The following is a 25,346-nucleotide window of genomic DNA, read 5'->3' as shown; positions in this document are numbered from 1 at the left end:
TCCTCTTTTATCATGGACGCTGCACGTGGGAGCTCCACACCCAGGCAGGCTTATCATTCACCAAGAAAATACCTTGGGCGGGAAAATAGCTGCAGGGCCACTGAGGCTGCCCTTGCTTCTTCCTCCCTCCGTCCCAGGAACCTGCAGCTTCTGAGCTCCTCAGGAAGGATAGAAGAAGCTGATCCTGCAAACGGTTGACCTGGTCAGGCTGCCTCCTGCATTCCTCCCAACCACCTCCAAGCCTTCCCTCCCAGGACCCTCAGAGAGATCTGGTGAGTGACAGGGAATGGAGAGGGGGGACCTGGGGAGATGTTGGGGGGGTGAGGAAGCCCCCCTGGCAAGAAAACAAGGGAGGCTGTAGGGCCAGAGCAGAGACAAATGGTGGAAAGAAAGGAGAGGAATGTTTTTTAATGGTGGTGCAAAGAAGATTCTGTTGGGGACTGTTGCAGAGGGGGTGCCCCATTTGGGCTTCTTCAGGGGCAGGGGAATATCTGGGGCAGGAGAATCCCTGCAGGTCCTCTGAGGCTCCTGTAGCTTATTTTTCCTCCCAGGAACCTGCAGCTTCTGAGCTCCTCAGGAAGGATAAAAGAAGCTGATCCTGCAAACCTAGCAAGGATGGAAGGAGGAAGATGGACGGTTGACCTGCTCAGGCTGCCTCCCACAACCTCTGACCCTTCCCCTCCAAGACCCTCGGAGAGATCTGGTGAGTGGCAGGGAACGGAGATGGGGGCATGGAGGGATGGAGAGTGGAAACAAGGAAAATCCCTTCACCCCCCCCCTTTGCTTCTGCCTCCCTCCCAGGAACCTGCAACTTGCTTAAACTTCTGCAAAATAGTTTCAAAGAGGCGGGATCTGTGATCCTAGAAGGGATCTGAGCTGGGGCTCCCCACCTAGAGCATTCTTTAAGGCTGGAGAGGTTAGCTGAGTTCCAGGGGTTTGGGGGAGGTGAGGAGGAGAAATGGATGGGGGGGGGGAAGGAGGGAATCCCTCCCCCAAGTCAGCAGAAAATACAGAAGGGGAAGAATAAGCAAGAAGGTCTTGACTGGAGGAAGGGCAGGGAAGAGGACCAATGGGTTTCTGGGTGTCAGAAGAGGGAAAATATGCACAGCAGTCCTTTGCAGATTTACTCAAAAGTAAGCTCCATTGAGTTGAATGGGATCTATTGAGGCTCCCTTTGCTTCTCCCTCCCTCCCAAGGACCCTGCAGCTTGTTTTGTCTTCTGAGCTCCTCAGGAAGGATGGAAGAGGTTGATCCTGCAAACCTAGCGAGGATGGAAGGAGGAAGATGGACGGTTGACCTGGTCAGACTGTCTCCCACCACCTTTGAATGTTCCCACCCAGGACCCTCAGAGAGTTCTGGTGAGTTCCAGGGAATGGAGATGGGGACCTGGCGAGATGTTGGGGGTGAGGAAGCTCCTCTAGCAAGAAAACGAGGAAGGCTGCAAGGCAATAGTTCTGGGCCGCGAGAGATGAAAGGAAAGGAATGTTTCTCAATGGTGGCATGGGCGCAAGATTTTTGGTGGGGGGCAGGCCTTTTGTTAGGGGGGCAGAACTGGCATGATTGGCTAGTTAGTTAAGTATTTCTAATGTTTCACTTGACCTGGGCAGCTGCCCCCCACCCCTCCTTGTCTATGCCCATGAATGGTGGTGTGAAGAAAATTCTTTTTCAGACTTCCGGGATAGCGCGAACGGGTAATGGCGGATTCCCTCCGAGCTCCGGAGGGAATCGGCTCCGCTGAGGACGGGTCTTGCCGTGCCGGCGACACGGGGACCCTTAGAAACCGCAGGCGCGGAAGCCTGCGGACTTGGTAACTCGGCGGGCACCTTAAGCGCCCTCCCCGACCCGCGAAGAGTCTTTTTAAAGGCTACGGAGTGGACCGGAGAGTGGCGTGGTGCTGAGAGTTGATCGCTACCTCGGCGGAGCGATGCTGTGAGCCATGACCGGAGAGCGCTGTCTTTCTTCCTGAAATTTGGACTGAGATAAACAACCCGTGAGTAGAATGAAATTTCGGCACTAAAGTTTTATTTCTGAATTGAGTACGATCGGGGTGTGTGTTAAAAGGAAGTCCACACTCCCCCCCCCACAAAAAGATTTAAAGCAAGGAGAGGAGCGCTAAGGTGGAAAGACTTTGGTGTTTAAACAGATAACTTTCGCGAATTGGATTAAGAAGCTATTGTGCTGGTGAGGAAGAGAGAGGAATTTCAGAAGTTTTTCTTTTTTGGGTAACCCCCCCCCCTAGACCCGGGAGTGCCCTGCGTGTGAGCCCGAGGAAAAAGAATAAAGAGTTTGACAGCTGTCAAAAGAGCTGTCAAACGGGTGGCCAAAGCTCGGAACTGTGTTACTAATATCTTTTTGGACTAAAAGTGCTACATTAAAACTGAACTGATTGGAAACAAAGTGACTTTGAACAACAAAGTAACGGACTGTTGGAAAGGAACTATGATGGTAACCCCCCTGGAGGAAATTAAAGATATTGCAATGGCTGCAGAAGGAAAATTACTGGCAGAGATAGAAAGAATGTTCTCTCTCGTGGGAACCCTACAAGAGCAGAGCATGGCTATGAGCAAACAACTGGTGACCTTCAATCTTAAACTAAGCAACTCTGTTGATGACAAAAAGCGGATGAAAAAAAACTCTGCAGCTGTAGAAGAAGAGATAACTTTGGAACTGGGGGAAAAAGAAGAAGAAGGAGGAGAGGAAGTTCAGCTGGAAAATATTAATCAAAAGCCTGCAACCTTTGGGAACAAAGGAAACAAAGAAGATGACCAGTGGATTACAAATCTGCAAAAGGAGAGAAAGACAAAGGAAGAAACCTCTGAAATAACTGGAATATTGGACTATAAAAGAACAAATAAGTATGATTGGGACTTCTTCTTCAGGTTGGAGCATGGGAGATTGGTTGATCTTGGGCAGAAACTGTTTTTGATTGATTTGGAGGAAGGAAAGTATGAGGGGCTTGTGGCAGAACTCCCTCGAGAAGAGAGGGCCAACAAAAAAGACTGCCAACAATATCGGCGGAGAGAGACTAACTGGGGCTTAAGGGCCTCCGATGTGAGAAATCCGGGCTAAAACTGTTTCTTTTTTTTGAGGACATTGGTTTGGGAAGGGACAGAAACCGGGGAGGGGGGGGAGGGGAGAGTAGAATAGTAAAAATCTGAGATTTTGAATTCGAATATTATGATTTTTGGTTTAATATAAAAAGGGAGGAATTCGTGGGAGAGAACTTAGGCCGACCTTAGAGAAAGGATTTAATGTGTAAAATTGGATAAGTAAAATTGGGCCAAGTAAGAGTGACAAATTATAAGAAAAGATAAGAATAACATTTAAGAGATGAGAGGAAATAACTTGCTGAGATAATTAATGAAATTGGAATGTGGGAAGGGGGGTGGGGGGAAGTCAATGAAAGAAGGTAAAGAAAGCAAGGGTATGAAATTATACATGTTCTGTTTTGTCTTTTTATGTGTGTTTGTCTGTAAAAAATGTGAAAATTTAATAAAAATTATTATTATAGAAAATTCTTTTTCAGAGTATAATATTGTGTTAGGTCCTGAATCTTCCGACACTTGGTGGTAGCTGCAGCAATTGCCAGATGAGGGACTGAATGGGCTTCATCGCAGTATGGAGACAGATTTCCCCCCGGTTTTCAGCAGCCAAGCTGCCAGGTCAGCAGTGAGAGACTTGTGGGTCATGGCAGCCGTCCCTCTCTAGCCCACGAAGCCATTTTCCTCAAACCGTGTCCTGCCGCCCTACATATGTGGCCTCAGGGGTGGGACGTGCAGGGGCCAGGATGTGACTGCAAAGGATATGTATCAGGATCCCGAAATTGCACCGCTGCTTGTTCCTTGGCCCCTGAGACTTCCTTTCATTGCAGGTCAGCTGATGGCGGCTAACGCAATGAGTTTGAATCCTGATGTCAGAGCCACCCTGGGTCCCAGCTCACAAGAGACCAAAGTCCAGTCCAAGCTATATACAAAAGGTTTTATTGAAGATCATTGTCGTCATTACATCCAAACTCCGTGGCTCCGCATCTGTTACCCTTAGATGTTAGAAGTCCCCTCTGAGTCCGTCCCTCCCCTGCACCAATTTAAGAGGCTTGTACTGCTCCACCTTTTCCTCTCTTTCCTTTTCCGCAGGGTCTTCCTGCCCCCCTGTCTTCCCTCTTTCCGGGACTCCCCAGAGGCTGAGTCTTCTCCCGCCTGCTCCCCCCTCCTTCGTGCTTTGGCACCAGGCTCCTCCTCAGAGCTCTCCTCATTTCCGCGCGCCTCTATATTTGAACTTGGCGCGCGTACGTTGCCTCTGACCTTCCTTTCTACAGTTACGCTGCTCTCGGTACTACACTCCTCCCTTTCAGGCAGGACGTCTTGCTCCGAACTCCTCCCCCTTCCTCCTTCCTGTCCTGCTCTTTCTGACACACTGGCAACTCCCCCCCCTCCACTCCGTTCCGACGGGGGAGCTGGTCCCGCTTTGCCACTCCCACTGGGGATTCCCTCTTCGTTCCCCTCTTTCTGACTGATTCCCTCTCTATTGCCCCTTGGCCTGACCAGGGGGGCTCCCTTCTGGGAATCCTCTGATTCGCTAGACGGACTTTGGGACAACCTCGGCTCGTTGTCGTCCTCTTCCTCCTCGCCCTCGCTCTCTGTCTCCTCTCTCCCTAAAACCCTGACACCTGATAAGACAGAAGTCCTGCTGTTGGGAGCCGGGGGGGGGCAGGTGGTTGTGGTGACTTCCTGGTCCTGAACCGGGTATGTGTGCCCTTGAAGGAGCAGGTGCACAGCCTGGGAAACATTTTGGACTCACAGCTGTCCATGGAGGCGCAGCCTCTGAGTTCATCCGGCAAGTGAGTTAAATCAAACAATATGTTTCTGTCAAAACAAAACAAAACAAAACCATTCTTCTAGAAGCACCTTAGAGACCAACTGAATTTGTTATTGTTATGAGATTTTGTGTGCATGCATACTTCTTCAGATACACAGAAGCTCATACCAATAACAAACCTAGTTGGTCTCTAAGGTGCTACTAGAAGAATTTGTTTTGTTTTGTTTTGACTACGGCAGACCAACACGCCTACCTACCTGTATCTAGAAATATGTTCCTGTGTGGATGTTTTCTTCTCCATGTCTTTACTTTCATTTCTTCATTCAAAATATGCACAATGACATGGCTTAAAATGGAGGAATTCTGGCTCTGTGCCAACTATTCCGGGCATACATCCAAATAGATAAACCCGCACTTTGGCCAGAAAGCCCTGACTCCCCAGTCCACTTGTGAAAGTCCATTAAAAATAATATCATCTTTTTCATAAGTCTTCTCCGCACATTTAAGTCAAAATAAGTCTCAAATATTATAGTGCACTCCAATCTCAGTTGCTTACATAGTCCATCGGCAGAGTCAGTCCTTCCGGGGGGGGGGGGATTTTGCCAGGTAAAATAGCAAATACAGAATATATCAAGAGAAACAAAGAAGGCTCACTCCCTGTTTTTGGTCCAACGTACCAGCTCCGTCATGATGATAATCCCTCTTCAACTCAATTCCTTTTAGCTCCTCAGTGACTGAATCAATTAGCAGAGTAACTTATCCCTCCTCACTCTGAGTATGCCCGATAATTAAATCCAATTTCTCATCTGCAAAAACAGTAATTCGTTTGCTCATGGCAACGACTGTGGAGAGTTGGCAAAAAATTGCCATCCACCCAGCGCCCCCAGCCCCTGATAGTTTCTGTTTTGCCACTGTGCAGCTGCTTGGAGTCACAGGACTCTGTTTACATTCCAGAGACCTTACAGGCTGTCGGAAGTCTCACGGGAGACGGATGTGACGTTAGTGGTCGAACGCAGATTCCGACAGCCCCCTCATTCCTTTCCGGATTGGGGGCTGGTGTTGGGCGTTCTGCAGGTGAAGCTGCCCCCCCCATGACCCTGAGGGGGTTGGAAGGATGATTACTCCCATCTTATGCAAAAGAGCTGCAATGTTATTTTCAGCCTCCACCATGGTGAGCCAAACCAGAAGTGCTGGCTCTGTGGCTCCCAGTACATTTCTGAGCACAATTCAAAGTGTTGGTGCTTACCTTTAAAGCCCTAAATGGCCTCAGCCCTGTAGACCTGAAGGAATGTTTCCATCAGCTTTTTCTTCTTAGTGGTGGTGCCCTCCCTGTGGAACGCCCTCCCTTCAGTTGACTACGTAACTTTTAGAAGACATCTGAAGGCAGCCCTGTATTGGGCAGTTTTTAATATTTGATGTTTTACCATGTTTTATATACGCACTTAAGCTGCCCAGCATGGCTGGGGAAACCCAGACAGATGGGTGGGGTGTAAATAATAAAATCACCATCAGATGTTACAAAAAGTCTCACTAGGATTGTGATTTGGATTACATTTTTAATTGTCATCTTCCCTTAGCAGGTGATGAACACGCCAGTCATCATTCTTGGGTCTCATCAGAAAGAACCAAGAATGAAGTCAAAGGAAAGACCTTTCAAGATCAACAAGAAACAAGACAACAAGAGAAAAACCAAGAAGAGATTGGGAGGAATGATGGTCTTATGCAGACTGATAACGGCCATCGAATCCCAGTCCAGAAAAAACATCAGAAGGGGAAGAGAACAAATGATAGCACTTTGTGTGGCAAAACATTCCAAAGTAAATCTAGGTTCAATTCACACTGCAGAATCCACACAGAGGAGAAACCGTGTAAATGCTTGGTGTGTGGAAAGAATTTCAGTGACAGCTCTGGCCTAAAATCACATGAAAGAATTCACGCAGGACAAGAATCATACAAATGCCTAGAATGTGGAAAGAGTTTCAAGCGCCACTTAAACCTTAAAAGACATTACAAAGTCCACAGCAGGGAGAAACCACATAGGTGCTCTGAGTGTGGAAAGAGCTTCAGTTGCAGGAGAAACCTTACAGAACATCAAAAACTTCACACAGGGGAGAAACCGTATACGTGTTTGGACTGTGGAAAGACCTTCCGTCACAGCTCAGGCCTTGCATCGCATCAAAAAATCCACACAGGGGAGAAGCCGTATAAATGTTTGGAGTGCGGAATGAGCTTCACTCACGGCTCAAGTCTTATATCACACCAAAGAATTCACACAGGAGAGAAATTTTATAAATGTACGGAGTGCGGAAGGAGCTTTGCTCACAGTGCTACCCTTGCTTCACATAAGAGAACCCACACAGGGGAGAAACCATATAAATGCTTGGAATGTGGAAAGAGCTTCAGCCAGAGTTCACACCTTAGTTCTCATAAGAGAACTCACACTGGTGAGAAGCCGTATAAATGCTTTGAGTGTGGGAAGAGCTTTACTCAGAGTTCACACCTTACTGTGCATGAGCGAATCCATACAGGGGAAAAACCATATAAATGTGAGACATGTGGAAAGAGCTTTAGTAACTGCACATACCTTGTTTGCCATCGCAAAATCCATACAGGAGAGAAGCCATATAAGTGCTTTGAGTGTGGAAAGAGCTTCAGCCAGGGTACAAGTCTTCATATACATCAAAAAATTCACAGAGGTGAAAAACCGTATGCATGTTTTGAGTGTGGAAAGAGCTTCACTCAAAGCTCAAGCCTTAAATATCATCAAAGAATTCACACAGGGGAGAAACCATATACCTGTTTTGAGTGTGGAAAGAACTTCATTCACAGCACAAGCCTTACATCGCACCAAAGAATTCACACAGGGGAGAAACCATATAAATGTTTGGAGTGTGGAAAGAGATTTGCACATGGACATGGCCTTACTTCTCATAAAAGAACTCACATGGGATAAACCATATTATGCTAGGAATGTGGGAAAAGATTTGGTCAGATTTCACAACTCATTTTGCATAAGCGAATCAAGAGGAAAAATATTTAGGTGCTTGTAATGCGGAAAGCATTTTAATTAGAGCACCGCTGTTGCTAAACTTCATGGAATTCATACAAGATTTCACATGGGAGAAATCGTACACCTGCTGTCACGAAGGTGCCGTCAACTACAGGGCTGGCTGGATTGCGTGGTGAAATCAGTGATGCTGAGAGCTTCTTTCGCTTCTTTCATTTAAATCAACAGAAACACACAGAAACATGGAATGTACATCCTCAAAAACCTGAGCTGTTGCCTAGAGTGTGTGTTCCTGCCCCCAGCAGTTACTTCCTGGCCTTGAGTCCCTTCCTGTTGTCTACAGGGGCCGCTAATGGAATCTCTCTGTTTGGCTCTCTGCTCTGTGACACGAAGGGCACGCCTGGTTGTAGGGGAAGGGGGGGACTCCAGTATACTAGAGACATCGTGTCGCTTGGCTGCTGTGATATTTCTAACACAACAGACTCCTGTCTCTGTTCAGGGCTGGAGCACCTGCTATCTTGTTCCTGTTGTTCCACTGTTTCCCAGCTCCTTCCTTCCTTCCTTCTGGGGTGTGTCCCATCTAAAACCACCACAAATCTAGGTCCATACTCCCTTCCTCTTCCCCCTCTCTGAAGTCTCCACCACTTTTGCTCATCTCATCTCTGAAAACAGACCAAAGGATGGCCTAATATGGTCACACTCTAAGGACCATCTAAGGAAACATGTTGTGTGGGAAAGCAGGGACAGGCCTGAGCATCATGTGCTGCTCATGTACTTAGAATGTGGGGAAAGATTTGGTCAGATTTCACAACTCATTTTGCATAAGCGAATCAAGAGGGGGGAAGTATTTAGATTCTTGTAATGAGGAAAGCAGTTTAATTAGAGCACCGCTAATTTGGAAGATATAGGTTTATTGGATTTGGAGGGACATAATAACTGTTGGCCTTGGCACGCTTATTGAATTTATGGAAAGGCAAAAATACACAGAGATTTCTGAAATCATATTATAAGGAGATCACTTCTTAAAGTTTGGGAGAAATACAAAGATCGGTTGGAGCCTAAAATCCCGTGATGGGCCTCTCCAAGCAGAGGCCACAGTGGTGAAGGAAAAAAATACGTTGTGAAATTGGCCTACTTATAAAATAATTTTAAAGGAAGATAACCAACTGAAAGTTTTGAGGAATTAAGAGATATTATTACAGATTGGTTCCAATATTATCCAATATTCGAAAAATTTAAAGTAGAAAAAAAGAGTTCACCAAGGAAACCTCAAGTTTTGAATCCAATGTAATAAACTCAAAAAGTAGAACTCTCTCTAAAGCTTATCGCCTCCTCCTCCACTGGGAAGTTGAGGAGGAAGAAGTTACATCAGCCATGATGAAGTGGTCTCACGACTTTGGGTATGTTATAACATTGTCCCAATGGGAAAATCTGTGGAAGAATAATTGGAAATTTACCACGTGCTATGCCATAAGGGAAAACTTTTTAAAAATGCAGCACCGGTGGTATTTAACTCCATGGAAATTAGCCAAAACGTACAAAGGAGCCAAAAGTTACTGTTGGAGATGTGGCGATCAAACAGGCTCACTGTATCATATATGGAGGCAATGTAGCAAAATAAAGAAATTTTGGGAGGAAATCCATTCAGAATTAGAAAAAAATGTTAAGAATTTCCTTTACAGTGGGACCTTGGGTTAAGAACTTAATTCGTTCTGGAGGTCCATTCTTAACCTGAAATTGTTCTTAACCCGAGGTACCACTTTAGCTAATGGGGCCTCCCGCTGCCTCCGTGTGATTTCTGTTCTCATCCTGAGGCAAAGTTCATAACCCAAGGTACTATTTCTGGGTTAGTGGGGTCTGTAACCTGAAGCGTCTGTAACCTGAAGCGTCTGTAACCTGAGGTACCACTGTAATAAAAAAGCCAGAGGCATATCTGTTGGGGATCAGACTCAGATATTCAAAAAAATATTAAAGGTATTTTTTTGTATGCAACAGTGGCAACGAAAGTCCTTATAGCCATCAAGCTGGAAAAGCGACATAATTCCTTCCAGACAGGAGTGGATTCAAAAATTGACTGAATATGCTGAATTAGATAGCTTATCAGGAAAAAATAAACCAAGAGCTGAATTTGTATCAAAATGGGAGGCCTTTAGAATATATCTTAAACAAAACTATACCATGTTAAAATCTATAGCTACTTTTGAGTGATCTCAGCAGTCTTTATTAATTGCTTATATAAATATTACTAAACTGTGTAAAAATAATATTAAAAAATAGTATTTTGGTATGGCAGTAAAGTTATGTAGAAAGAACTAAGGAATAAATGGGAGGCTGGGTTTAATGATAAAGAGATTTTTTAAATTGTAACATGAAATTGCAATCTAAATTTATGTCATATTCTTTATCTTAATAATAATAAGAGATAGTGTAAGTTTTCTTTTCCTCCCCTCTTCTCAATTTGTTCTCTTTATCGGTATTGCCTTTTTGTAATATTTTTCTCCAGTTCTGTAATAAGCATGGAAAATATAATAAAAATTTAAAAAATGATAATAATAATTGGAGCTCCGCTGTTGTGAAATTTCATGGAATTCATACAAGAATTCACATGGGAGAAATCATACACCTGCTGTCACGGGGGGCTGTCAACTGCTCACTGGGCTAGCTGCCTGGTGAAATCAGTGGTGTGGAGAGCAGCTTTCACTTAAATCCATGTAAATACAGAGATTACAATTACCGTATTTTTTGCACCACAACACTCACTTTTTTCCTCCTAGAAAGTAAGGGGAAATGTCTGTGCATGTTATGGAGCGAATGCCTACGGGTGGCCGGGGGGGGGGGGATCGGCTGCAGTCGTGAGCAGAGGATCCATGGTTCCCCTTCCTTCCCTCCTCCGTGGCTCGTTTTTAAACAGCAAAGCGGGAGAAGAGCCGCTGAGTGGGGAGGAGAAAGGGACAGAGAGCCTGCTTGCTTTAAAGGAGCAAAGCGGGAGAGGAGAGGAGCTGCTTTCACAAGTGTAAGCGGCTCCTGTCCGGTTGGCTCCTTTAAAGCAAGCAGGCTCTCTGTCCCTCTCTCCTCCCCACTCAGCTCGCTAAATAGCATTATTAGCAGCATCCTTCTCCACACACCCCATGCATGCTCCTTGTCCCTTGAGTGCTTTTCCTTCCCTCCCCACTTAAAACGTGGTTACAAAGCACGGATCCACATGGATCCTCAGGATTTTTGCACTGGGTCACCCCAAATTCACCATCAGATCACATAGCATATCCATGGCTACAGCTTGCACCAAAAAAATCATGCACCCACTGTTGCCTGGGGTGCAGAAACGTGGTTACAAAGCATGGATCCACATGGATCCTCAGGATTTTAGCATTGGGCTACTCCAAACTCACTGTCAGATCACATGTCTGTGGCCACAGCATGAACCACAAAAATCATACATCCACTGTTTCGTTTATAATATTTTTTTTTCTTGTTTTCCTACTCGAAAAACTACGTGCGTGTTATGGCTGGGTTCGTGTTATAGAGCGAAAAATAAGGTACTTCCTGGCTTTCCGACTCTTCCTGCATCTGTATTTTATGCAAGGAGTAAAAATATGTCTAATCCTAAACTTTAGGAAGAAATTCCTGACTGCAAGCGAGATGAGCTACCTTGGAAGGTGGTGAACTCTCCTTCATTTTTTTAGGTTTTTCAGCAGAGGTCGGGTTGTTTTTCCTGCATTGCAGGGGGTGGGTCTAGATCAGGGATTGTCAATCTGGTCCCTACCGCACACTAGTGGGCATTTCAGGATTCTAAGTGGGCGGTAGGGGGTTCTGAATCCTCCTTCCATCAAGTCCTGGTGGGCAGTAAGGAAATTTTACCATCAAGAAAGAGGCATTAGTGGGCGGTAAGTATAAAAAGGTTGACTACCCCTGGACTGGGACGTGGGTGGCGCTGTGGTCTAATCCACAGACCCTAGGGCTTTCCGATCAGAAGGTCGGTGGTTCGAATCCCTGCGACAGCGTGAGCTCCCGTTGCTCGGTCCCTGCTTCTGCCAACCTAGCAGTTCGGAAGCACATCAAAGTGGAAGTAGATGAATAGGTACCGCTCCGGTGGGAAGGTAAATGGCGTTTGCTGCTCTGTGACACGAAGGGCACACCTGGTTGTAGGGGAAGGAGGGGACACTAGTATACTAGAGACATCGTGTCACTTGGCTGCTGTGATATTTCTAACACAACAGACTCCTGTCTCTGTTCAGGGCTGGAGCACCTGCTATCTTGTTCCTGTTGTTCCACTGTTTCCCAGCTCCTTCCTTCCTTCCTTCTGGGGTGTGTCCCATCTAAACCACCACAAATCGAGGTCCATATTCCCATCCTCTTCCCCCTCTCTGAAGCCTATTGGAGTGGCGGTCTCCACCACTCTTGCTCATCTCATCTCTGAAAACAGACCAAAGGATGGGCTAATATGGTCACACTCTTATCTAAGGAAGCATGTTGTGTGGAAAAGCAGGGACAGGCCTGAGCATCATGTGCTGCTTCTGAACTCCTGCAGGTTTCTGGCTGGTGCTCTTGAATATGAGAAGGTGCCCTTCCATGGACCTGGGGTCAGATCCTGCAAAACAGTCATTGAAAGAGGGCCAGGATTCATTGCTTTTGTTTAGTAGCAGTTGGGTAATTTGATTGTAGTTGGTAATGAGGCATTTCCTTTCTTTCCTCCAGGTGTGTCCCACCTTTTCCTTGTAACTTGAAGATGGATTAAAGCATGATATTTCAGCATTATTATGGGTGTCAGAGTAATACATTTTGTTGCATGTGTGTTGTTGTAGTTACCATTCCCTGGAAAGGTGGAATATAATCACGTTTCCTATAAATGCACATGCACAAAAACACATGCATACTCAGAAATAATAAAATTCCTTGTTTATAAACCCCTGGAGGAGGGAGGAACACCTTGAAGCAACATTCCAACATATTATTAGTTACAAGGAGGCCAACTAATTCAGATTAACACCATCCGCTTCTGTCCATCTTTATAGAATAAGTAAAAATGCTATATTCTTAACCATATTGGATTATCTTTTTTTAAAAATGGAAGGGGGAAATTGAGATCCCCTAAGTGTTTTCATTTTGAAAATCGTAACGCACTTCTAGTCATGCAAATTCTTCATAGCTTTCCTGAAAGCTCTAATGGAAACTTTTGGAACAGGGCAGAATTAAAGCAGTAAAGAGCTCCATTTTAGGAAGAAAGTGAAGAAAACTGCCTTAAAAAAAAAAACAGTGGTACCTGAGGTTACAGACGCTTCAGGTTACAGACTTCGCTAAGTCAGAAATAGTACCTCAGGTTAAGAACAGTTTCAGGTTAAGAACGGACCTCCAGAACAAATTAAGTTCTTAACCCGAGGTACCACTGTAGTTGTTTATTCAATGTAGAATATATATATATGGAGAATGATAAAAAGTACAAAAATGCAGATACTATAGACATTAATGGTTTAAGGAATAAATTCACAATAAACAATCCCTGTGTACCTGTGTGTGAATATGGGGAGAGAGGAAGGAGGGGAGGAAAGTGTATCTGAAGGAATGGCTTGTGGTCTCAAGGATATGACATTCACCATTTACTCAGAAGCCGTATGTGGTTCAAGTGGATTAACAAGGTCGCAGGATTTATACCAGAGTTGGAATTAACCCCAGCCAGTAATCTGGACCCATGGAAGTTTCTGAGGCATCTTTCAGGGAAGCCCCATATAGAAGACATTGCGATTATTCAGCCTGGAACTTGCCAGAGCCTGGAGTTCAGTTGCCAAGTCACCTCTGTCCAAAAGGGGGCATAGCTGGCAAACCTGCAGAGGTGAGAAAAGCCATGGGGGGCGAACAGGGGGAGTGGAGAGGAGCCCCTCCGAAGTTTTGGAGGGAAGATCTTGAGAGGCCAGGGGCTGAGCTGGAATGCAGTAAATAAAATGGAAATATTTCTTTTAAATAAACCATACAGGTGATAGAAACTTGGCAAGAGCTGAGCTATTGTTTTGAATAGAACAGAAATACAATTTGAGAACCTATTTATTAACTGAAAACAAGATTAGGTGAGAAAATAAATATAATCAGCCCAACAGTTACCAATAAAGTGCATGTATTACTCAGCCATAAATAAAACTTTCACAAATCCAACTTGGTTAGGAAGCACCCTAAATTGACAGCCTTTATAGCATATTTAACCTGAAGACTGGGGAAAGTCATTCTACACTCCAAGCTGGGTTTCAAAGGATTCTCTTCTGTCAACCGGAGGGAAAGTTCTGTTGAACAAATGAAATTGTTGGAGAGGCGATGGAGGAAATTGTTGGAAGGATGATGATGGGAGAGAAATGCAAGATGGGGCTGCGACAGATTGCAATGGATTGCTTCGAAGTCGGTTCAGCAACACATTGGGGGGTGGGAGGAATCACCCCCCCAACCGCCCTGTATTTCACCAGAAGAAAGGTAGCAACCCTATTTTATGGGGTACAAAGAAGCAGAATCTGCAATGTCCCCAGCACCTTACAGTTTGGGGTGGGGATGGAGGGTTGAAATAGACTCAGAGTCGCAAAGTGATTTCATGCTCTTTCTTCAGCTCATAGTGGTGAGGAAGAATGAATGAAAGTCCCCTCAAAGTATCTGCTTTATATACATTATTTACACAATGGGCTGCCCATGATTGGCTAATTCTGGAATTCTACTGTAAGCTAATCAGGTTGTGGATTCACTTCTATCTGGAGCATGATTGGGTGGTTCCTGCCAACCAATCATACTGCTGCATTGTTCTAAGACCAATCAGACTGCTGCATTCTGAATCCTATTGTTCTAGGACCAATCAGACTGCTGCAGTTTGGATCCTATTCAATTCAGTACATAACAAGGGTGAAGGGGGATACTGGCTCTTCAAGGGTTAAAGGCAGCGATTATATTATGACGCTGGACTTCCTGGGGGAGAGGAAAAGCGTCACTTCCTCCTCCATTTGTCACATTTGAACAGCTGCGAGGGAGGAGAGTCTGCAGCGCGGAAGACTGTGCCTTTTGCAAGGTAGGAAATAGAGGGGGATATATTTGGGGGGGGGGGAGGGGGCTCCTGTGCCAGAGCAGCTCCTTTGCAGGAGAGAAGCCCCCCAGGAGAGGAGCATGCATGGGGCTGCACCCCACATTTGAGCCCCGAAAGAGCTGCGGGGAGAGCAAAGGACCTCGAGGGCTGCAGGGGGGGCCCAGGGGGAGAGCAAGGCAAGAAGGCGAGGCGGGGGGGGGAGGGAGTTGTAGGGTGGGGTAGGAACCCCCCCAAAAAGGAAAGGGGGCAGGGTGGCTCTGGGGAGAGGAGGAGGGAGGAATTAATGCTTTGGAGAGAAAGGGGTCGAGTAGAGAGGGCAGGATTAGACCAAAAGGGGGTCTTGGATCGGGGGCTTTCTGCTTAGGAGATGCTCCGCCCTTGAGCTACAGCCCCTTCCCTTAAAGTGGGGCTGGGGGGGGGAGGAAGTGGGGGGGGGGGTCAGCCCTGTCACAGCTCCAGGCTGGCAGAGGAAAGGAAGCCAAAAAAGGAATGTTTTTAATGATGGTGGGTAGAAGATCCTCTTTCAGGCGTGACTCCACTTTCCTCGCATGGTGGGGTCCAGGAGTGGGGACTCTCCTCTTTTATCAAGGAAACTGCAAGTGGGTGCCCACACCTAGGCAGGCTTATCTTTCACCAGGAAAATATGTTGGGTGGGAAAATGGCTGCAGGGCCTCTGAGGCTGCCTTTGCTTCTGTCTGTCTCCCTCCCTCCCTCCCTCCCTCGAACCTGCATCTTCAGAGCTCCTCAGGACGGATGGAAGAGGCAGATCCTGCGAACCTAGCAAGGATGGAAGGGGGAAGATGGATGGTTGACCTGGTCCGGCTGCCTCCCCCAACCTCTGACCGTTCCCCTCCAGGACACTCAGAGAGATCTGGTGAGTGGCAGGGAATGGAGTTGGGGGCATGGAGGTTTGGGGAGTGGAAACAAGGAAATTCTGTGGCAAGATAAATCCCTGCAGGCTCCCTTTGCTTCTGCCTGAGTTACAGGGGGTTGGGGGGGGGAGGATGGATGTGTTGGAGATAAGCAGTGTCCAGTGCACAGCGGAATGATGAAAAGTACGTGCCAACATGCTCTATATTACTTTATTTACTTTATTTACACTTCAAAGCTGGTAATTTACAGAAAAACATCTTCCCTCTGCCGGAGCAGAGAAAGGCATCCTCTCTCCTCTAAAGCACGGAGAGAATCACACACTGAACTGCAAAGAACAGTGAAAAACAGGAAACCAGTGTACGTCACATCCAGTCTCCCTTTCCCGTGGGAAAACCCAACAGTAACTCTGACTGTGGAATGTAAACATCTGTCTTGTGACAAGCACTTTCGCTGCACAGTGAAGAGAGCAGAAACCAACATCCTCCCCCTTTCTGTGAACACCACTGGGCAGCGTGTTCGTACAATATCAGTACAAACCCAACTTCTGTACATAGGTACAGTGTTGATCCCTTGATACAATCTTGGACAATACATCAGCAGGAATTTCGTTACCTGGCATATAGGACACCGTTACGAGTCCCTTCTGAATACGTTCCCTAGCATGTTGCAACTTCAATTGCAAGTGCTTAGTGCTTTGCTTACAACCTTCAGATTTCAGCAAAGCCAAACATGCTTTGTTGTCCTGGTAAACCTGGATTGGACATTTGACAGGAATTTTCATGTCTTTGCACAATTGTAACAACCATTCACAATCTTTAAGTGAATAAGACAGTGCATTCAGTTCAGCTTCACAAGTACTTAAGCTAACTGTTGTTTGCTTCTTGCACGACCAATCAAATAGACCCTGATTGTACATATAGCAAACTCCAGACGTGCTTTTCCTGTCTGTAGTGTCACTTCCAAAACTTGCATCTGCAAATATCTCAAGACCACCAGACTTCTGATTGTTAAATCTTAGTCTGTAATGCATAGTGCCTTTCAAATACCGCGCTATGCGTTTCAGAGCTTTCCAATCCTTAACAGTAGGATTGTTGACTTGTCTGCTTAGCAAATTACAGCTAACAGCAATGTCTGGTCTTGAACATCTGGCAATGAAGTTTAGCTTGCCTAGCACACTTCTGTACAGTGTAGTGTCAGAAAATGCTTCTTCAGTGTCATCTACCTGATAACCTGTTGTCATCGGTGTGTCTACAGGGTTAGCATCCATCAGGTTCAGTTTGCTTAACACATCAGCAATTTTCCGTGACTGGTGTACTAGAATGTTACCATCTTGATCTCTCTCTATTTCCAGAGATAGGTAGTTGTTTACCTCACCAAGATCTTTCATGTCAAAGTGCTCTTTCAGTTGAGCTAGGGCGTTATTGTACATTGTGACATCTTCCCAAAAGAATAAAAGATCATCAACATAAAACAAACAATACAGTTTCTTTTGCCCCTCCTCTTTGACAAATACACATGGATCAGCTTTCCCTTGCTGAAAACCTAGAGAAAACAATACTTCAGTGAGTTTTGTGTGCCAACACCGTGCACTTTGTTTGAGACCATAAAGGGACTTTTTCAGAGCACAAACAAATCCCTGTTTTACCTGTACGCCATCAGGTGGAAGCATATAAAGTGATTCATCTAGAGATCCGTACAGAAAAGCTGTATTCACATCATGGTGACTAATGTGTAGATTTTCCTCTGCAGCTAGCTTGAGCATAAGCCTAATGCTCTCATACCTCACTGTGGGTGAGTAGGTCTCGTGATAGTCTTCACCTGGTACCTGTGCAAAACCTCTGGCTACCAGTCTGGCTTTGTGTCTGACTATCTTGCCATTTTGATCAGTCTTCGCTTTGAAGACCCATTTGCTTCCAAGCAATTTCATTCCTGGAACTACTGGAACAAGTTCCCATGTTTTGTTCCTTTCCAAGGAATCAAGCTCAGCCTTCATGGCATTTAACCATGGCTCAGCTTCCTTTGAATCCAAATCCTGGATTTCTTGGAAACTTGAAGGTTCAAAAACCTTCTTGGAGCTTTTAACAGCTGTTACTGCTATCTTAGCAAATTCATCAGCAAATCTCTTTGGAGGTCTGCCTTTTGTGGCTCTCTGTAACCTGCGAATTAGCCTTAAGTCTTCAACACTCTCCTCTTCCTTCTTAGGAGAAAAGTGACCTATTGTGAACAATGGTTCCTCCAATTCTTGATCAGAGCTTTCAGAGGGTCGCATAGAGGCTTTCGCACTCTTGAAATCCTCTGAATCACCTGATTCAGTTTCAGACTCAGAATCAGAACCTTCATCAGTGGGTGTGGGTTGTTGCGGTTGCTTTTGACTATCCTCAGTCTCATCACTGTCATCAGGATAACATTGGAAAATTCCCACATTCTCCCCCCACTTGGCATTGTACTTAACACTTCTTGTGAGCTTAATTTCCTTAGAGTCAGTCATCATTATTCTGTAAGACCCTTTCTGATAACCTAGAAAGATACCATGCAAACCACGCTTGTCTAACTTGGAGTTTTGTGGTGAGTGAACCCACATGTCAGAACCAAAAATTTTCATGTGTTTGATGTATGGCTTCTTGCCAAACATCTTCTCATAGGGGGTACAACCAATCGCTGAAGATAACCTGCGATTATAACTGTAAGTGAAACATGAGAGAGCTTCGGCCCAATAACTCTCTGGAAGATTTGCATCATGCAGCAAGGTTTTTAACCCTTGAAGCAATGTCTGATTTGCTCGTTCCGCAAGCCCATTCTGCCATGGCGAGCGAGGACTAGACAAATCATGTTGAATTCCTTTCTCAGACAGAAAAGCTTCAAACTGCTGAGAAGTGAATTCTCCCCCGCGATCACTGAAAAGAGTCTTTACCTTCTTACCATGCACATTTTCCAACCAAGCACAGAATTCCTTAAACCTAGGAAAAGCCTCTGATTTCTGCTTGAGATTGTACACATAAATATACCTGGAAAATGCATCAATGAGAACCATGAAGTACCTGTTTCCACCCAAAGAGGGCGCTAGTGGTCCAACCAAATCAGCATGAACAATTTGGTATGGTTCTGTAGCTTGCCTACTAGACACCTTACCTTTCGCAGCCATTTTCACCTTGTTTGCTGCGCATGCTTTGCACTTCATGTGGTACCTGCAGGGTTTAATAGTCATACCTTCTACCAAGGCAGGCATTTTAGATACTGCCTCAAAATGCAAATGAGCAAATTTCCTGTGAAAATCATGAATACATTCTGCATGCAAACTTTTGTTAGAACCTGCAATGCAACAAGTGTCATCCTGCACAACATCATCATAATACAAAACATACAAACGATCAACATATTCAGCATACAACACATAATCATTTTTCTTTGTGATGATGCACCTTTTGTTCTTAAAGGAAACGTCAATTTTCCGCTCATTCAGCTGTCCAACGCTGAGCAGATTATGTTTGGCATCCGGCACATAAAGCACATCCTGTATCGACAAGTCCAAACTGTGAAGAACAACAGTTCCATAGCCTTTACTAGGGATTGTGTGGTCATCCGCCTGATGAATCGCACCTTCCTGCGGTGTAAAAGACACGAACAGTCGCTTATCGTTGCACATGTGATGCGTTGCAGCCGAATCAACCACGAAGAAAGATCTAGACGTCTTCTGGACCTCTGCAACTTTTGGAGCGAAGCGTGAGACCATTGCCTTGTGCTGTGTTGTCCTGGACACCGGACCTTTGCCTTTGCTCTGGCCTTTTCCATGCGATGAGCTTCCGCTGCGCTGCTCTGTCTTGGCCCTGGGATATTCATTCCCTCTTCATATGGCCTAGACGTCCACACGAGTAGCATTTCACTGCCTTCAAAGCTTTGGCGCCATCTGGTGGTTCCACTGCACTATGGGATGACATCTGTGAAGTCTCCCCCTTGCCCATGCAGCTAACACCCCGCCGATCTGCTTCATTCTGAATCATGGCAGTATCACAGGCTACTGTGAGTTGAGCATTTGGCTGATCAGTGGTATCAAATTCCCCACTTGCCTCATCCAGCCTTCTGCAGCTAGCCATCATGACTCTGGCATTAGCCATCTGCGTGATCTCTGCTGCTTTAAATCAGGCTGCTTTATACATGCTGCGTCTGTGTACAGCTGCTTCAATCCAAAAGCAAATTCAAAACAGCCTCTGCCTGTGAACCTGTGCCTTTCTGCTTAACTGCTTTGCTTATCTGCAGCAGCTTCAAACCGCATTCCAAAGGCAAGTTCAAAAGTGAAAGTTCTCTCTGCTGCCTTAAATTCATGCTGCGACACTGCTGCAGCTGCTTTACTTTCGATTTCCCCCAGCATAGGAAAAATTTATCCTTCTAGCCTTTTGCCTGTGCCACGGCAAAACCGGCTTTATAAGTTCAAAGTCCAGCCATAAAGCCATTAATTAGAAGCTGGCAGGCTGCCCGGAGCAGTAGCACATACCTCATCAAATCATCTTGACGCGCAGAGATATCGTCCGATCCGGCCCTCTGCATTCCGATCCTTTGCCGGCACTCCAATTCTTTGCTCCTTTGTTCCTTTGCCAGGAGCCCGACTTCTGGAGTCCATCCTCAAAACACTGCGTTTTTCTGGGCCCGGAACCAAAATGTAGGAGATAAGCAGTGTCCAGTGCACAGCGGAATGATGAAAAGTACGTGCCAACATGCTCTATATTACTTTATTTACTTTATTTACACTTCAAAGCTGGTAATTTACAGAAAAACATCTTCCCTCTGCCGGAGCAGAGAAAGGCATCCTCTCTCCTCTAAAGCACGGAGAGAATCACACACTGAACTGCAAAGAACAGTGAAAAACAGGAAACCAGTGTACGTCACATCCAGTCTCCCTTTCCCGTGGGAAAACCCAACAGTAACTCTGACTGTGGAATGTAAACATCTGTCTTGTGACAAGCACTTTTGCTGCACAGTGAAGAGAGCAGAAACCAACGGGATGGACGGGGAGGGACACCCCCCCAAGTGAGCAGAAAAGACTCAGGGGGGAGAAAAGGCAAGGAGGTCTTGACTGGAAGAAGGGAGGGGAAGAGGACCAATGGGTTTCCGTGTGTCAGAAGAGGGAGAATATGCACAGCAGTCCATTGCAGATTTACTCATATGTAAGCTCCACTGAGTTCAACGGGATATACTTTCAGGTCACTACTGAGCGTACAATGCCGGCCTTAGGAAAGATAGAGGAAGCAGGCAGATTAATTTGGAATCACAAAAACATGTTTAAAAACTGTTGGGGGCTGTTGCAGAGGGGATGTCCAGCGGCAGGAGAATATCTAGGGCAGGAGAATTCCCTGCAGGGCTGCTGAGACTTCCTTTGCTTCTTTTTCCGTCCCAGGAAAATTCCGCTTGTTTTGCCTTCTGAGCTCCTCAGGGAGGATGAAAGAGTCTGATTCTCCTTCCAGTAGCACCTTAAAGACCAACTGAGTTAGTTCTAGGTATGAGCTTTCGTGTGCATGCACACTTCTTCAGATACACTGAAACAGAAGTCACCGGACCTTTCTATATAGTGAGAAGGTGGGGAGGGGTATTACTCAGAAGGGTGGTGGGAATGGGTGATTGGCAGATAGCTGCGATGAGCCTGTTGACGACTCTTAACGATTGCAATAGGTCTAACAGGAAAAAGCAAGGGGTGAGAAGGTGAAAAATGGCTTTGTCATGTATAATGAGATAAGAATCCAATGTCTTTGTTCAAACCAGGTCTCTCCATAGTTTTGAGTTTGGTGATAAGTTGCAATTCAGCAGCTTCTCTTTCCAGTCTATTTCTGAAATTCCTTTGTAATAGAACAGCTACTTTGAGATCTTGTATAGAATGTCCTGGGAGATTGAAGTGTTCTCCTACTGGTTTTTCTGTCTTGTGGTTCCTGATGTCGGATTTATGTCCGTTTATTCTTTGGCGTAAGGTCTGGCCTGTTTGTCCAATATAGAGAGCTGAAGGACACTGTTGGCATTTTATGGCATACACAATGTTAGACGATGAGCAATTAAATAGTCCCGAGATGGTATGTGTGATGTTGTTGGGGCCAGTAATGGTGTTGTCCGGGTGTATGTGGCAGCAAAGTTGGCATCTGGGTTTATTGCAGGCTCTGGTGCCAGTGTCCGTGTTAAGTCTGGTTATAGTATTATTGTGGGTTAGGAGTTGTTTAAGATTGGGGGGCTGTCTGGAGGCAATGAAAGGTCTTCCTCCCAGAGCTTGAGAAAGAGAACTGTCATTGTCCAGGAGAGGTTGTAGATCTCTGATGATGCGTTGTACTGTTTTAACTTGGGAGCTGTATGTGATGACTAGAGGTGTTCTGTTATTTTCTTTTTTGGGTCTGTCTTGCAGCAAGTTCTCTCTGGGTATCAGTCTGGCTCTGTTGATCTGTTGTCTAACTTCATCTGCTGGGTATTTTAGTTCTAAAAAGGTTTGCTGTAGATCTCTTAGGTGAGAGTCTCTGTCTGTAGAATTGGAGCAGATGCGGCTGTAACGTAGTGCCTGGCTATATACAATGGACTGTTTGGTATGTTTGGGATGGTAGCTAGAGGCATGTAGATATGTTTGTCGGTCAGTTGGTTTATGGTATAAGGTGGTGTCTATGCGCCCATCCTGTATTTTTATAGTAGTGTCCAAAAAATGTATTTCTTGCATAGATTGATTCATTGTTAGGTTGATGGTGGGGTGAAAATCATTGAATTTCTGGTGGAAGGTGTCCAGGGTCTGTTGACCATGTGTCCAGATGATAAAAATATCATCAATGTATCGCAGGTACAAGAGAGGTTTGAGTGGGTAGGAGTTTAGGAAACGTTGTTCTAAATCCGCCATGAAGATGTTGGCATACTGTGGGGCCATGCGGGTGCCCATTGCTGTGCCGCTGATCTGAAGGAACAGGTCATCACCGAATTTGAAGTTGTTGTGGGTAAGGACAAATTGGCAGAGTTTGGTAGCAAAGTCCGCTGTGGTTTTATCTGAAATGGTATTCCTTATAGCTTGTAAACCATCGTTGTGTGGGATGTTGGTATACAGAGATTCCACATCCATAGTAGCTAGTATAGTATTGTTGGGAAGATTATTTAAAGATTGTATTTTCCTCAGAAAATCTGTGGTGTCACGTACATAGCTGGGAGCACTGATGGCATATGGTTTCAGAACAGAGTCCATATAACCGGAGACACCCACTGTAATAGTGCCAATACCTGAAATGATGGGGCGTCCTGGATTTCCTGGTTTGTGTATTTTAGGTAGAAGATAGAAAGTTCCTGGTCGAGGTTCTGTTGGTGTGTTTGTGAGGATCTGTTCTTGGATGTGTGGGGGTAGCTCCTTAACAATCTTGTTCAGTTCTTTTTTGTATTCTTGTGTGGGGTCTGAGTCCAATTTTATGTAAAAGGTGGTATTGGAAAGTTGTCTGTGAGCCTCCTGAATGTAGTCAGTTTTGTTCATGATGACGACCGCTCCACCTTTGTCCGCTTCTTTAATTATAATGTCTGGGTTGTTTCTGAGATTATCTATGGCTCTCCTTTCGGCATGGTTTCCGAAAGGAGAGCCATAGATAATCTCAGAAACAACCCAGACATTATAATTAAAGAAGCGGAAACCATGCCGAAAGGAGAGCCATAGATAATCTCAGAAACAACCCAGACATTATAATTAAAGAAGCGGACAAAGGTGGAGCGGTCGTCATCATGAACAAAACTGACTACATTCAGGAGGCTCACAGACAACTTTCCAATACCACCTTTTACATAAAATTGGACTCAGACCCCACACAAGAATACAAAAAAGAACTGAACAAGATTGTTAAGGAGCTACCCCCACACATCCAAGAACAGATCCTCACAAACACACCAACAGAACCTCGACCAGGAACTTTCTATCTTCTACCTAAAATACACAAACCAGGAAATCCAGGACGCCCCATCATTTCAGGTATTGGCACTATTACAGTGGGTGTCTCCGGTTATATGGACTCTGTTCTGAAACCATATGCCATCAGTGCTCCCAGCTATGTACGTGACACCACAGATTTTCTGAGGAAAATACAATCTTTAAATAATCTTCCCAACAATACTATACTAGCTACTATGGATGTGGAATCTCTGTATACCAACATCCCACACAACGATGGTTTACAAGCTATAAGGAATACCATTTCAGATAAAACCACAGCGGACTTTGCTACCAAACTCTGCCAATTTGTCCTTACCCACAACAACTTCAAATTCGGTGATGACCTGTTCCTTCAGATCAGCGGCACAGCAATGGGCACCCGCATGGCCCCACAGTATGCCAACATCTTCATGGCGGATTTAGAACAACGTTTCCTAAACTCCTACCCACTCAAACCTCTCTTGTACCTGCGATACATTGATGATATTTTTATCATCTGGACACATGGTCAACAGACCCTGGACACCTTCCACCAGAAATTCAATGATTTTCACCCCACCATCAACCTAACAATGAATCAATCTATGCAAGAAATACATTTTTTGGACACTACTATAAAAATACAGGATGGGCGCATAGACACCACCTTATACCATAAACCAACTGACCGACAAACATATCTACATGCCTCTAGCTACCATCCCAAACATACCAAACAGTCCATTGTATATAGCCAGGCACTACGTTACAGCCGCATCTGCTCCAATTCTACAGACAGAGACTCTCACCTAAGAGATCTACAGCAAACCTTTTTAGAACTAAAATACCCAGCAGATGAAGTTAGACAACAGATCAACAGAGCCAGACTGATACCCAGAGAGAACTTGCTGCAAGACAGACCCAAAAAAGAAAATAACAGAACACCTCTAGTCATCACATACAGCTCCCAAGTTAAAACAGTACAACGCATCATCAGAGATCTACAACCTCTCCTGGACAATGACAGTTCTCTTTCTCAAGCTCTGGGAGGAAGACCTTTCATTGCCTCCAGACAGCCCCCCAATCTTAAACAACTCCTAACCCACAATAATACTATAACCAGACTTAACACGGACACTGGCACCAGAGCCTGCAATAAACCCAGATGCCAACTTTGCTGCCACATACACCCGGACAACACCATTACTGGCCCCAACAACATCACACATACCATCTCGGGACTATTTAATTGCTCATCGTCTAACATTGTGTATGCCATAAAATGCCAACAGTGTCCTTCAGCTCTCTATATTGGACAAACAGGCCAGACCTTACGCCAAAGAATAAACGGACATAAATCCGACATCAGGAACCACAAGACAGAAAAACCAGTAGGAGAACACTTCAATCTCCCAGGACATTCTATACAAGATCTCAAAGTAGCTGTTCTATTACAAAGGAATTTCAGAAATAGACTGGAAAGAGAAGCTGCTGAATTGCAACTTATCACCAAACTTAAAACTATGGAGAGACCTGGTTTGAACAAAGACATTGGATTCTTATCTCATTATACATGACAAAGCCATTTTTCACCTTTTCACCCCTTGCTTTTTCCTGTAAGACCTATTGCAGTCGTTAAGAGTCGTCAACAGGCTCATCGCAGCTATCTGCCAATCACACATTCCCACCACCCTTCTGAGTAATACCCC

General features: G+C 45.2%; 3 protein-coding genes across 4 annotated transcripts in view; all 3 read left to right on the top strand.

Moving 5' to 3' along the window:
• The window catches only part of LOC309336679 (uncharacterized protein), a 47,541-nt gene that overhangs the window by 17,050 nt on the left and 5,145 nt on the right, over positions 1-25,346 (top strand). The window contains exons 3-4 of the mRNA XM_081852836.1: positions 611-703; positions 1,197-1,358. Coding sequence (XP_081708962.1) covers positions 611-703; positions 1,197-1,358 — 255 coding nt within the window. The remainder of the gene's footprint in view (positions 1-610; positions 704-1,196; positions 1,359-25,346) is intronic.
• On the top strand, positions 183-8,377 carry LOC309337162 (uncharacterized protein). Its single transcript, XM_081853886.1, has 2 exons — positions 183-272; positions 6,396-8,377. The coding sequence occupies exon 2, from the start codon at positions 6,536-6,538 to the stop codon at positions 7,766-7,768; it is 1,233 nt and encodes a 410-aa protein (XP_081710012.1). The 5' UTR covers positions 183-272; positions 6,396-6,535; the 3' UTR covers positions 7,769-8,377.
• Positions 14,505-25,346, top strand: part of LOC309336788 (uncharacterized protein) — an 82,117-nt gene continuing 71,275 nt past the window's right edge. The window contains exon 1 of one of the 2 annotated variants that reach the window (XM_081853113.1): positions 14,505-14,855. The gene's annotated coding sequence lies outside the window, so the exon portion shown is untranslated. The remainder of the gene's footprint in view (positions 14,856-25,346) is intronic. The other variant, XM_081853114.1, reaches the window with a different exon arrangement.

The sequence above is a fragment of the Podarcis erhardii genome (assembly GCF_964252035.2).
Source record: "Podarcis erhardii genome assembly, chromosome: 2".
In the NCBI taxonomy this organism is placed as follows: Eukaryota; Metazoa; Chordata; class Lepidosauria; order Squamata; family Lacertidae; genus Podarcis; species Podarcis erhardii.
Note: the sequence above shows the minus strand (reverse complement) of the source record. Positions and strands in the feature narration are given on the sequence as shown.